Consider the following 14,360-nt stretch of genomic DNA (forward strand, 5'->3'; position numbering starts at 1 on the left):
AGCAATTTTTAATAACAATGGACCATTATTTTTAGGTTTCCTACGACACAAACATAAATTGTGGCTTTTCATTTACCTGTTAAAATCCCCAGTTGAAAGCAGAAAGAGCAGTTGAGCCAAACTAATCCAGTTGGTTCGTGGCGCCGAGAACGAAACCATTTTAGTTTCGTAAAACATCTAGTTTGGCAAACGCTCAGTGCCTCGAAATACCTCCAGTAGGTATCATGACGAAGTCACATTGTGAATTCCTGCTACAGATCTTCCCCAAAATGTCCGAAGTTGAATACCTTCGTTCCACTTACATTGCTAATTGTGTCTTTAATAACTTTTTAACCTACACCGCCATCATGTTGAACATTGTAACAATTTACGCTATAAGAAAAACGTCCTCGTTGCCAAAGACTTTGAAGACATTGCTCCTGAGCCTTGCTGTTTCTGATGTTGGTGTTGGTTTATTCGTTCAACCGTTTTACACCTCACTTCTGGTCAAATGGTTACAAGAAACAATCCTGGCTGCAACTCATACATGGCTCTTTCAATGGTAACATCCTCGATTTGTTTTGCTTCGTTCTTCAGTGTTGTGGCTGTAAGTGTAGACAGGTTCTTAGCTGTTCATCTTCACCTCAGATATCAGGAACTTGTGACTCGCAAGCGTGTTGTTGCTGTGGTGATTTCAATATGGGCGATAAGTGTGCTATATTCTTTGATGATGTTGTTTGTACCGACCATTATTCGCTCGGTATTACTAACCATTGGTACTGTTGTTGGTTTTCTTCTTACAACAGTGGTTTACATCAGAATTTATTTCATCGTACGACGCCACAAGGATCAGATTAAAGCCTTGCAAGTACAACAAGGACCGCAGAATAGCGAAATGGCAAATTTTGCTAGCGTCATTAAATTTGCAGTCAGTGTATTTTACGTTTACCTTGTGTTTTTGGCTTGTTATTTGCCCAACCTTTTCTGTTTTGCCGCCATTAAAATCTACGGCCCTAGTGCTGATTTGAAGCTAATTTGGCTTTTCACGTGGACTCTCATATTTCTTAATTCATCTTTGAACCCTTTAATTTACTGCTGGAAAATGAAGCATATACGTCACGCTATCGTGGACATACTGCGGAACATGTCTTGGTACAGAAATCGCACATCACAGCAATCTTAGGGCCGGCCATGCTTTGCCACCGCATTTTGCAGTGTTGTAATTGTCGATAAACGCCTTCTGTCTGTGTATAATAAGAACCGCGAAGATTCTGAATTCGTGACTTACAAGGGAAAAACAAGAGCGTAATAAAACTGACTAAAAGCAAGATATATAACGTAGATAGATATAGAGCTTGAAACCTCACCATTAAAGTCCATAAACGGTGACCGGCTAGTAAAACGACAATAATGATGTAATTTTATCATTCCTTAATATCTTTGCTAAGTTTTAGAGGATTCGATAATCAATAACTAGATCACTTCAATAAAAAATGGTTTTTCAGTGTTGCATTACAATAAAACGTTTACATATGTACAGTAACAAAAAATTCACCCTAACTATTGTAAGAGATCTATGTATAAAAGGGGTTCTTTGAGTCTATAAAATACTACCAATACAAACCCGACGCTTAATAGCAGCCTTAAAATTAGTCAAACTGTTCACATCTGTTTGAGTCCGAGGTAATTCGTTCCAAAGCCGAGTAGCCCTGAATACAAATGACTGCTGGCCGGTAGCTGATTCAGAGAATCAACCGCCTTACAAGCTACCACCATTTAAGAAATTTGGCTTATGAATTTGTTAATGAGCAAGGGTCCTGTGTTTACCGCATCTATCGACACAAGTGTTGTTACGCAAGGATTTACGGACACCTTAGAAATGTACTTCGTACAATATCTTTACCAAGTTTCGACCAATTTAGTAGCCATGGCGACTAGGATTTAAAAACTGGCGACTAAATTGTACAGCAAGTGACCAGCCGGGCGACCACAAAAAGGCGCTCCAGAGCTTGAGCAAACTATCATCCGAACTAAAAAATGCTGTGTACGTTATGGATTCACTTTGAAAAATTAGTTGTTCTGCAATTAAAACCTACGGGGGAAAAAGTACCACTAAATTTCTAGTTTCTGTAAGCTGATCTTTTCATTTTTATTCTTTTTTTTCTGTCGTTGTTTTTTCCTGGGAATAATGTTGTGGAAAATTTCGTTTCATTCACGCTTTTTGGTCACGTAGATTTTCAAATAATTATATATTCTGTGACCAAAATTTGCCATATTAGCGACTTAAGGTGTCTCGATACAGTTTTTTCTGGGCCATACCTACAATTTGCCGTCGGCCTTTTAGCGACCTTCCCTGACTCGGATTGATATGAAAATTACACCATATATCGGTTAACATGTAAGATTGAAGTTTGATTTTGTTTATTTTTAAGGTAATCGATATATCCATGGCAACGATAAACAGAAAACCGCAAAAAAGCAAAACCTAAATTTTACGTGAATCAGATTTCCCGTTGAAAAGCTAATACCAACATCTTAAACTGTGGTGTACTGCAAATAAAATATTAAGGAATAAAAATATTCTGTATGTTTGAATTCGAATAAATCGCAAAATTGTTTCAAATTGTAATTTTTGCTTAATGATAATAGATGGACCGAGACACAAACACGACCTTAATGAATTAACCTCAAAGAACACGTTAATGTGTATTTAACTTATCTTTCGGCGCTGTGAAAGTTTAGTGGAGTTTCTTCATCACAATTTGGAGAACCGGATTTTTTCTTACGACCACTCCTGCTATATTTTTTGAGTATTTTCTATTTTGAGCTCTTTATGAAAAGTCTTAAAAACGGCTCGATAGTTTTTTTTTTTGAAACGATAACCAGGCATGCTCGATAATGTCAACAACTCAATTCCAAGGTTTTTTTTCCATTGATTCACTGGAACATTTGCAAATTTTACGATAAAGGAGGCGTTGGAACGGACGAAAATTAGTTGTGTTACAATTCACGCTTTAAAAATTATGCTGAAATATTCAAACGCATTTCTGTACTTACTCTTATGCGAATTTCGCCATTAGTTTCTTTTTTTCTAGAAATGCACTTTTCATGGGGGAAACGTCATACACAAGGACTTGAATGTTTTAGCGGAATTCTGTTGACAGCGCCTTTGTAGCGCAACTTTAACTGTCGGCTTAAACGCCTTCTTTATCGTTAAATTTAGAACTGTTCTAGTGAATCAATTAAAATAAAACTTTGGGGTAACATCTTGTGCATTATTAAGCATTAGTGGCAAAAGTTTTGACAAAATCTATCGAGCAGTTTTTAAGTATTTTGATAAGATGTTGAAAATTGAAAATTACTTTTAAATTGTAATGGTAGTAACGGTAAAAAAAATCCAATTCTCCAATAGAAATCGACAAAACTTTAACAGCGCTAAAAGGTATTGAATACACCTTCTGGTATTTTTTATAACAGTTCTGCGTCTCGGCTAGTTTTCTATTATATACAGAAAGTACGGTATTTTGCATGCCCGCGCGGCCAGACCCAGGAAAGGAAGCAGACTGCCGGAGGCCAGGCCCGAAGACTGAGGGCCCGAGGAGCGTTTCCGCGATATGGTTGCTCAAAGTCTTATTATTATCTAGAATTCCTCTTCATGCAGTATAATACAGTTGAATACACCTTCTGGCGTAACTTTGATGTAATTTTATAAAAGCAGTGTCTGCGTCTCGGCTAGTTTTCTATTATCATACAGAAAGTACGGTTTGAAATGTTTTGCGATTATTTCGAATCCAAACATACAGAATGTTTTTGTTCTTTTAAATTTGATTTGCAATACGCCTTTTTTTCAGAAAGTGGTGTTATTTTTTATTACCAAATCTAATTAGCGTAAAATTCAAGTTTTTCTGATTTCGTCGTTCTTTGTTTACCGTTGCATGGAAATATCGATTGCCCTAAAATATCTATTACATGAATTTTCAATCCAAGACCAATATCTGGTGAAAATATCATTTGGATCAGAGTCTTGGAAGACTGCTAAATGGCCAATTGACAATGTTAGGTATGGTTCACAAAAAACTGTATCGAGACACCTTAACCTAAAAAGGTAGTTGCCAAATGGCCACTTAGGGAAAAAAGTTAACTTAAAGGGTTAACCAAGTTATGTTTCCCTTGGAGGCTTTAGAAATTGAGATTCCGCTATATATGGTTAAAATATGGTTAAATCTTATTATTATCTAGAATTCCTCTTCATGCAGTACTGATTCCGTCGAACAATGCGTCACTGCTGGGAAAATTACCAACCAATTTTGCAAGGAAAGATTAGTTGCGCACGTCACAAGGCACTCAAAACTGGGCGGCAGTTTGCAGGATTAACACACTTAGCGGCTTTTTGAAAAGACTTTTTTCCTGTCTTCGCTTAGCAATATAAAATGACTATCCATTAAATGTTTCCTTTGCAGGTGCATGCTTACTTAATTTTCATCAACACACATAGCACTTTTTATCTAATCCTCTTCACTTCGCTTTACTATTTCAATATGTATGGTTTGCAAGCTATAGTTTAGTTTTCCTCTATAAAATATTCGCTTAAACCTTGCGTTACTGCTGCCAAAGCAAGTTTCAGCAGTCGCGTACGATACATAAACCTTGCAGCAATTTGCAAGTGTAATATTAATTAGCATACTAAGCGACTGTAAAAGAAATTCTGTTTTGCTCCACTTTTTATAACACGGAAAATTTTCAAATGCACATGCACACCGATTTTTTTTTATCAAGTAAGGCCCAACCGGTATCTGGGAGGCCATGGGTTCGTTCCCGTGGGGTTTTTTTTTTTTCCCCCTTTAGCTTATGACCTTTTTTTGGTCGTATTCGTATTGACATCTCACTTAAAGGATCTAACAAATTAAGAGTCTTCCCTTAAAGTTTTGCAAGCAGATGGCTTGCTTAAAAAACGTCACACAGAGACTCTTACGTTTATTCCTTGTTTAATTTTGTACAGTTGTCAAAAAAAAGTTCTGAAGGGTTCTGAAACACTTAAAATGCCTTCGTTTACTTAGCATCACCACTTTAGTATGAAAAGAAATCGTTTTAGCTTGAGTGTTCCATTTGGTCGGTGGCATCGAGAAAAGAACACTGAAGTATCCTACCTTCGTCAAACGATCAGTGCGCTTAAAAAACCTGACTCGATATCATGAAGACATCTTTCTGTGAACTCCTGCTGCAGTACTACCCCAAAAACTCCGAAATTGAAGATTTTCGTTCGACTTTCATCGCTAATTGTGTGTTGAACAATTTTCTATGCTATACTGCCATCATGTTAAATACTGTAACAATCTACGCGGTAAGAAGAACTTCATCGTTGCCAAAGACTTTGAAAACATTGCTCCTGAGTCTTGCTGTTTCTGATGTTGGCGTTGGACTATTTGTTCAACCATTTTATGCCTCCTTTCTGGTCAAGTGGTTGCAAAAAAATAATCCCGGCTGCAGCACATACATGGTTTTCTTGATCGTTTCCTTATTTTTTGGTTTTGCTTCGTTTTTTGGTGTTGTGGCTGTTAGTGTAGACAGATTCTTAGCCATTCATCTTCATCTCAGATATCAGGAACTTGTGACTCACAGGCGTGTTGTTGCTGCGGTGATTTCAATATGGTTTTTGAGTGCATTTCTTTCTTTATTAACGCTCTGGATTCCGCATAGAATTTTTGCCTCAATTATATTCATTATTGGAGTTGTTTGTCTCGCTCTTACAACAGTTGCTTACATCAGGATTTATTTAGCCGTACGACGCCACAAGAATCAGATTCAAGCCCTGCAAGTACAACAAGTAGCACAGAATGGCGAAATGACAAATTTTGCTAATCTCATCAAATCTGCAGTCGGTATATTCTACGTATACGTCCTGTTTTTGGCTTGTTATCTGCCTCAATTTATATGTTTGCCCGCATTTGATATCTACGGCCCAAGCATTGCTTTGAAGAAGTTTTATCTTTTATCATATATTATCGTTTATGTTAATTCATCTTTGAACCCTGTAATTTACTGTTGGAAGATGAGACACATTCGACACGCTATCATGGACATACTGCGGAACATGTCTTGGCTCAGAAATCGCGCACCACACTAATCAAAAGGCTATCCACTTTTATTGTTGATGAAGGTCTTTCGTACATAACAAGGCACATTTTCGTCGCCAGGGATACATACAATACATGTAAACACCAGTGCTTCAAAATGGCATTGGCGGGGAAACGGCGAAAACTGGCTGCTTTGTGTGCGATAATAGCTTTCCTTTCCCTTTTCTCTGACCTGACTCTTCTACTTCGACTCCGCTGTCAGTCATTGCTGTTATTGCTGCACTACGAGCATGCTGTTGCTAGGAAACGCATTTTGAGCAGCACTGGAAAGACGTTAACATGGCCTCCATGGCATTCTCGTCCACATAGCCTTTTCGTTTCTGTTAGCCGGCTGGGCCTTGGCACGAGGAAACGAAGGGCCCTGGGGACACAGTATTTCCAGTCCTAGATTCTAGGACTTCCGGTCTTCATGTATGCAGTTATGACGTTTCAAAAGAATGTATGAGAGAGTCGTTACATTTTCCACTTCCGTTTAGGAATTCTTTCTTCCAAACAGCCAATGAAAAAAATTGAATTAATTCAAAAATCCTATGTCCCAAGAACCCTTCTTTTTCTCGTGCCAAGCCGGCTAAGAGAAACGAAAGGGCTATGGGGACGAGAATGCCTCCATGGTGGCTAAACATGGCAACATATGTTTCGAAAGAAAACCTTGTATCCAGGACGCAAAAATGTTTTTGACCTGAGGCAAAAATATTTTCTTGTTTCCAAGAAGCAAGATTTGTTTCCGTAACATATGTTTCCCGTGCGGCTAAACTGGGAAACATTTGCGTCCGCACCAATGTTACCTAGTTTAGCCAGGCCTTAAGATTGATTAGCACAATAAGCTACTTTTAAGACACCTTTTTTAACTCTTTTCGCAATTATTAAATGAATAACGAACATTTTCATTTTTACGTGCAAACGTATTTTTGATCAAACATGTAGCTGAGGATCTTCATTCTTTCCGATACCGCATTTAATGTGTCTGAAATGTCCAAACTGAAGACAGCTTTTTGTTTCACAAACACATGGCATGTTTATAAACCTGCCACTCCGCCCAGTGACGTTTATCTCTTGGTTTTATTGTAATCAGATATAAGAAAGTTCAAGACCCGAGTTTGACCAAAAACGTCATTACTCGTTATGAGAACGTTAACAAAACTGAAAGGGCAAGTTCTGGGACACTTAATTGCCTTCGTTTAATAAGGATCGTCAAGTTATTAAGAAAAGGAATCATTTTAACCAGTGTGCCAGTTGATCCGTGGCGCCAAGAAAGAAAACCATCTAAGCTTCGTAAAACATCCTGAATGTCAAACGCCCAGTGAAGTTAGGAAACTTTTAATCGATATCATGGAGAAATCATATTGTGAAGTACTGCTGAAGCACTACCCGAAGGTTGCCGAATTTGAAGACCTTCGTTCCACTTACATCGCTAGCTGTGTCTTCAACAATTTTCTATGCTATACCGCCATCATGTTGAACATTGTAACAATCCACGCGATAAGAAAAACTTCGTCGTTGTCAAAACCTTTGAAAACATTGCTCCTGAGTCTTGCTGTTTCAGATGTTGGTGTTGGTCTATTTGTTCAACCATTTTACACCACACTTCTGGTCAAATGGCTACATCAAATTAACCTCGGCTGTAACATCTATGCGATTTTTACCATTGTTGCAAATATGTTTTCCATAGCTTCTTTCTTGGGTGTTGTGGCTGTAAGTGTAGACAGATGTTTGGCCATTCATCTTCACCTCAGATATCAGGAACTTGTGACTCACAAGCATGTTGTTGCTGTGGTGATCTCAATATGGGTGCTTAGTGCATTTCTTCCTTTGATGGTATTCTGGGTCCCATTCGAAATTTCCTCGCATATTGAGCTCGTTCTTGGAGTTGTTAGTCTCGTTCTTACAACAGTGGTTTACATCAAGATTTATTCAACCGTACGACGCCACAACACTCAGATTCGAGCCCTGCAAATACAACAAGTAACACAAAATGGCGAAATGGCAAATTTTGCTAGTCTCGTCAAAACTGCAGTCGGTACATTTTATGTATATTTCGTGTTTTTAGCTTGTTATTTGCCCTACTTTATCATTTTGGTGGTCGTTGAAAGTAACGGCCCAAGTATCGCTTTGAACAGATTTGCTATTTTCTCAGTTATTCTTATATTTCTGAATTCATCTTTAAACCCAGTAATTTACTGCTGGAAAATGAGACAAATTCGACACGCTGTCGTGAACATACTACGGAACATGTCCTGGATTAGAAATCGTGCATCACACTAATCGTAGGACCGGCCATGCTTTGCCAGGATTCTCCACATTCAGTATTGTCGTTGTTGATAAAAGTCTTCTGTATATAACAGTGCCCACTAGCATTCTGTAGCGTCCTTGGTATTAAAACGGAGTAAAAGTAAAGTTCATGTATCGATAGTTTTTCTTGAGAAATCGATATAGCGTATAGTGATTTCTATCACACTTAAAAAAAAGTAGAAGCAATATATACCAGAATGATAGGGGATATGTAGTAAACTTCTTTCTCTGTTGTAAATAAAAAAGAGATCTACTAGCCATGTTATTGTCTTTTAATTGCGTTGAAGAAACCAGAAGTTGCAAAGGGGGAAGCTTCTGGCCCACGCCTTGCAATTGTTGTTCAAGACAACGTTTTTAATATTTGTGACCGTAAAAAGACTTTTCCAATAAAGCACATTTGTGTCACTCGCCAAATTCGAAAAAATACATAAAAAATCGTTGTGATATCACTGCAAACCTCTCGACTTATTACGTAATCGTGATGTTAAGGATGAAAATTGTATATGATCATCGTTAGCATAAAACTAAGACTGCCTCTCGAATAGGACTTTCAGTGATGGCAGACACTGTTCAGCTTACCGGAATCTGGTTAGCCCTAAAGATAACATCAGACTAACATCTGACAGATGTTAGTCTCGACACGGCACAAGAACCCGGCAGTACCACAATGGAGTTTCCAGGTGTACCATCGACAAATAACAAAGCGTTCTTTTTTGAGACATTAGTTTTTCGTTGTTTTGTTTAGAATTTTCTTACTTTTTGATATAAATGGCCTTCGTACAGATTTACACTATTTAAGGTGGCCCGCGGGTACTTCTGGGAGCGAAGGTGCTCTTTCTTAAGTCAAATTTTAAGCACGTAAACGTAGGACGATTTCTATGACATTTGGCAATCGAAATAAGAAATGTCCAAATTTTATAAAGCTTTTAATTTTAGAGCAAACAAAATAAACATTCGCGAGAAATAAGCACTTTATGAAAAACTGATTTTTCAAAAAAAATGCGATTATTTTCAAAACACGAAGATAGATTTTTTTCTAATTATTGTCAATAAGTTCAAGTTATCCTAGGTTTCGTGTGAGCAAGTTTCAACTAAATCGGCTGGGTAGAAACTGCTCTACAGTTGACTGTTGAATTTTCGCATCAAAATATTGTTGTTGGGTATTTTCGCCAGCTATTGCAACAACGCTGAATTAATGCTAAGATCACTTCTGTCATTTGAAAGCTCAATACCACCTAAAACACTGCTGAAAAATCTGAAACGATCGGAAACTCTCGGCAAAAGTTATAAACAAATGACGTATAAGTTGTTTGCGGTTCGTAAATTGTAAACTAAGAAATATTCAATCTTTTTCCAATTAAAAAAAAATCTACCGATTTTTTTTTCTTTTATTTTTTAGTATGCAAAAATCCAACATATAAACAAACGCTCTTATCTAGTTTCGAGCGTGAAGTCCCGATGAAACTCGTCGAATTGGGCTCGTCAAGATAGCCACCTCTCGTCTTTCAGTTTAAAGCGCTTTGGAAACCCCTCACTAAACAGTAAATTATTCAAACCTGACGCATTCCCAAGAGTATTTTGTAATTCTAACGAAAATCCAGCTTTGCTTCCATTTGTGCATTTCTTTGTGCAATGAATGTCTTTGAGAGCAAAATACTCTTGGGAATGCGTCAGGTTTGAATAATTTACTGTTAGTTGAGGGGTTTCCAAAGCGCTTTGAACTGAAGGACGAGAGGTAGCTATCTTGAAGAGCCAAATTTGACGAGTTTCATCGAGACTTCACGCTCGAAACTAAATGATGGCGTTTGCTTATATGTTGGATTTTTGCATACTAAAAATTAAAAGAAAAAAAATCGGTGGATTTTTTTTAATTCGAAAAAGATTGAATTTTTCTAATTTGCAATTTTCGCACCGTAAACCACTTATGCTTCATTTGATTATAACTTTTGCGGAAAGTATCCGATCGTTTCAGATTTTTCAGCAACTTTTTAGGGGATATTGAGCTTTCAAATGACAGAAGTGATCGTAGCATTAATTAAGCATTGCTGCAATGGCTGGCGAAAATATCCAATTACAATATTTTTGTGCGAAAAATAAACAGTCAATGTGCAGCAATTTTTACCCAGCCGATTTAGTTGAAACTTGCTCACATGAAACCTAGGTTTACTTGAAGTAATTGACCTTAATTAGAAAAAAATCTATCTTCGCGTTTTGAAAATATTCGCATTTTTTCGAAAAATAGGTTTTTCATAAAGTGCTTATTTCTCGCAATTGTTTATATTTTGGGCTTTAAAAGGTAAAGCTTTATAAAATTTGAACATTTGTTATTATGACTACTAGAAATCAGAGAAATCGGTTACGGTTTTCATTCCCAAAATTCGATTTAAAAAATAGCACCTTCGCTCCCGGAATTACCCGCGGGCCACCTTAATTTACCGTTTTTGGAGGGGATGAAGACAAAAAATGGTTGTGTGCTAATAACAAAAACTTTGTATGTGGTTTATGACCTTATTTTTAACAAGCGTTGCTCGTTTTCTAATTCCATCAAACAATGCGACTCCATCGACCAATGCGACGCCACATGAAACTGGAAGCAGTTTGCACTTGTACCATAGATTTACATACTAAATGTTTAATAAAAAGACTTCTTATTGTTTTCTCTAGACAATATAAAATGAACATCCGGTAAGGTGCATCCTAACTTTTTTCTATCAACAAAAAACACGAAACAAAATATATAAAAGAGCGAGTTCTGAGGCACTTTACCACCTTCGTTTTCTGAGGATCGTCACTTAAAAAAGTAAAGATATTGTTTCAGGTTTGTGATCCAATTGGCCCTTGGCGCCAAGGAAAAAAACTATCTTAGCTTCGTAAAACATCGTGCGCGTCAAACGTTCTCTTTAGAAATTAAACTCGAAATATCATGACGAAATCGTCCTGTGAATTACTACTCCAGTACTACCCCACATCCTCCGAATTTGAAGACCTTCGCTCGACGTACATCGCTTGTTGTGTTTTCAACAATTTTCTCTGCTATACTGCCATCACGTTGAACATTGTCACAATCCACACGTTAAAAAAAATGTCGACGTTACCAAAGCATTTGAAAACATTGCTCCTGAGTCTTGCTGTTTCTGATGTTGGTGTTGGTTTATTGAGCCAGCCTTTATACACCTTACATCTAATCAACCGTTTACAAGAAGAAAATCTCAGCTGTTACTTTTACATGGCTTTTGACATCATCATGATCAGTTTGTTTGCTATAGCTTCATTTTTAGGTGTTGTGGCTCTAAGTGTAGACAGATTCTTAGCCATTCATTTTCATCTCAGATATCAGGAACTTGTAACACACAAGCGTGTTGTTGCTGTGGTGATTTTAATATGGGTGTTGAGTGCATTTTTCGCTTTATTAACGGTCTGGGTCCCGCTCAATAGTTTCTCCCTAATTCTAGTCATTATTGGAGTTGTTTGTCTCCTTCTTACAACAGTGGTTCACATATACTACTTATTAACCGAGAGTGAGGTCATTACAGGGGAATCTCAGACCGAGGCCTTGATGTATTGACCGAGCGACAGCGAGGTCAATACATCAAGGTTGAGGTCTGAGATTCCCCTGTAATGACCGAACGGACGAGGTTAATAAGTTATTTATTATATGGCCTTTAAGCACTATTCAAAAAAAGAGTATAATCAAGGGAAAAAACACTGGAGGTAAAACTCGCTCTCCCTCTCCGTGGCTCCCTTCGTGGCTCATACTAAAGAAGTATCGGTATGCTTATATTTTTCTTTCAGTTATTAGTTGAAAAGATAATTATATTTTGTCGGCATTTTTTGTTGTTTTTGCCCCCTCGCTAGTAGCTTTTACTCACAACTCAAAAAACCGTCGAGCCGAGAAAAATTTTCATAATGCCCGGTCATTACAAGAAAATAATGCCCGCTCAGCAGTCAATCAGAGCGCGCGTACTATTGTAGCCATATAATAACAGGATTTATTCAGCCGTACGACCCCACAAGAATCAGATTCAGGCTCTGCAAGTACAACAAGTAGCACAGACCGAGGAAACGGCGATTTTTTTAGCCTTATTAAAACTGCAGTCGGTATATTCTACGTATATCTCGTGTTTTTGGTTTGTTATCTTACTCACTTTATATGTTTGGCCGCACTTGAAATCTTCGGCCCAGGCATTGCTTTGAAGAAGTTTTATCTTTTCTCATATATAATTGTGTATGTTAATTCTTCTCTGAACCCTGTAATTTACTGTTGGAAGATGAGACACATTCGACACGCTATGATGGACATACTGCGGAACGTGTCTTGGCTCAGAAATCGGGCCTTACACTAATCGTAGGAACGGCCATGCTAAGGCAGGATTCTCCACATTCAGTGTTGTCGTTGTTGATAAAAGCCTTTTGTATATAACAGTACCCACTGGCTTTCTGTTCTCTGGTTGCACGAGCGTACTTACTTAAGTAAGCAGTCGATATGGCGTAGTAATTTCTGTCACATTTTGTTAAATCATAGTTTAATTCGATGTCTGAAAGAAGGTAAAAATAGACTAAAATAAATTTATGCCATATATACCAGAATGATAGGGAGTATGTTGTAAACCTTTATTCTCTGTTGTAAATAAACATTGCGTGCGCATTGGACTTGCGGCACAAAGTGTTGCGCGCTTTTTTACACAATCCATAAATGTATACTATATGGTTTTTAATTTTATTATCAAGCATTCTTCATGCAGTACTGATTCTTTGGAACAATGTGTTACTGCTAACAAAACTACAACATATTGCAAAATAAAGCGTTCGTGCCTGTCACTCGGCACATGAACCTGGCAACAGTTTGCAGGTGTACCATCGATTAACATATGCTCAGTTTTAATAATATTTAATGGCTATTCACAACTTTTTTCCTGTGCAGGTGCTAACTTATTTGTTTTTAGTCGTACTCGTCGCACGGCGCTTGAAACTTGTCCTACATTGGTGAAACGGGAAGATGTCTCGGTGACAGGTTCTGTGAGCATTTACGGTCGGCGAGAAAGCTTAGACCTCCCTGTCGCGAGACATTTCACTTCCCATGGCCACATTAACGACATGTTCGTGTCTGTTATCTGCGCCGGGTTCAAAACCACGCGGGATCGACGTCGCACAGAAGCAAGACTAATTTTCCATCACAAGACTCTGCATCCAAACGGAATGAACATTGACTTTGCTTTTCTGTGACATTTACAAGCGCGCGCTTATTTATGTCGAAGACGCACTTTAATTTTTTTAAATCTATGAACGCGTGCTATCAGTTAACGGCATTTCTACGCTCGAAACGCCCGAGAAATTATACATGCGCTACACAGTTTTTCCTGATTTGCTTGAAACTTGTAGCAGGTTGCAAGTGTAAGACCGATTAGCATACTAAGCGACATTTTAAAGACACCTTTTATTTACCCATTTGACAATATTAAATGTATACTGAAAATTTTCATATCCATGTGCTAACTTATTTCTGATGAAATATGTAGCTTGGAATCTTCATTCCGTAGTATTCTTACCGATATTATATTTTCCGTGTCTGAAAAGTCCAAATATTGGAGGCAACTTTTTAAATTTTTAGTTGGTTTACAAACACATGCCGAAATTGTTTAATAAACCCTGCCACTCACACCATTGACATTTATGCCTTGGTTATATTCTAATCAGATATAAGGAAGTCTTAGACCCCCGTATAAATTTCAATAAGCAGTTTGATCTTTCAGCAAACATAAATCATTCACCTTCTGTTCATCCCGAAAACTTGAGCAAAAACTGAAAGGGCTAGTTCTTGGGACACTTAACTGTCTTCGATTATCAACGATCGTCACATAACAAATCATTTTAACCAGTGATCAGGTTGATTCGTGACGCTGAAAAAGGAAACTTTCTGAGCTCCATAAAACATCTTGAATGTTAAACGCCCAGTGAAGT

General features: G+C 37.7%; 4 protein-coding genes and 1 pseudogene across 4 annotated transcripts in view; 4 read left to right on the plus strand and 1 right to left on the minus strand.

Moving 5' to 3' along the window:
* The window catches only part of LOC144632334 (uncharacterized), a 229,078-nt gene that overhangs the window by 92,295 nt on the left and 122,423 nt on the right, over positions 1-14,360 (minus strand). The gene's annotated exons all lie outside the window — the stretch shown is intronic.
* The window catches only part of LOC144632248 (uncharacterized), a 66,338-nt gene that overhangs the window by 25,715 nt on the left and 26,263 nt on the right, over positions 1-14,360 (plus strand).
* On the plus strand, positions 177-1,384 carry LOC144632306 (adenosine receptor A2a-like; annotated as a pseudogene).
* On the plus strand, positions 5,168-6,103 carry LOC144632342 (adenosine receptor A2b-like). The gene has a single exon (XM_078490972.1). The coding sequence runs from the start codon at positions 5,171-5,173 to the stop codon at positions 6,101-6,103; it is 933 nt and encodes a 310-aa protein (XP_078347098.1). The 5' UTR covers positions 5,168-5,170.
* LOC144632308 (adenosine receptor A2b-like) lies at positions 7,059-8,572 on the plus strand. Its single transcript, XM_078490930.1, has one exon. The coding sequence runs from the start codon at positions 7,443-7,445 to the stop codon at positions 8,373-8,375; it is 933 nt and encodes a 310-aa protein (XP_078347056.1). The 5' UTR covers positions 7,059-7,442; the 3' UTR covers positions 8,376-8,572.

Source organism: Oculina patagonica, chromosome 12 (assembly GCF_052425735.1).
Source record: "Oculina patagonica isolate OP01 chromosome 12, crgOcupat, whole genome shotgun sequence".
NCBI classification, from domain to species: domain Eukaryota; kingdom Metazoa; phylum Cnidaria; class Anthozoa; order Scleractinia; family Oculinidae; genus Oculina; species Oculina patagonica.

What these genes read in the sequence shown, in the direction of transcription:
- LOC144632342 (XM_078490972.1), top strand. Translation starts at nt 5,171, where the DNA reads ATGAAGACATCTTTCTGTGAACTCCTGCTGCAGTACTACCCCAAAAAC.
- LOC144632308 (XM_078490930.1), top strand. Translation starts at nt 7,443, where the DNA reads ATGGAGAAATCATATTGTGAAGTACTGCTGAAGCACTACCCGAAGGTT.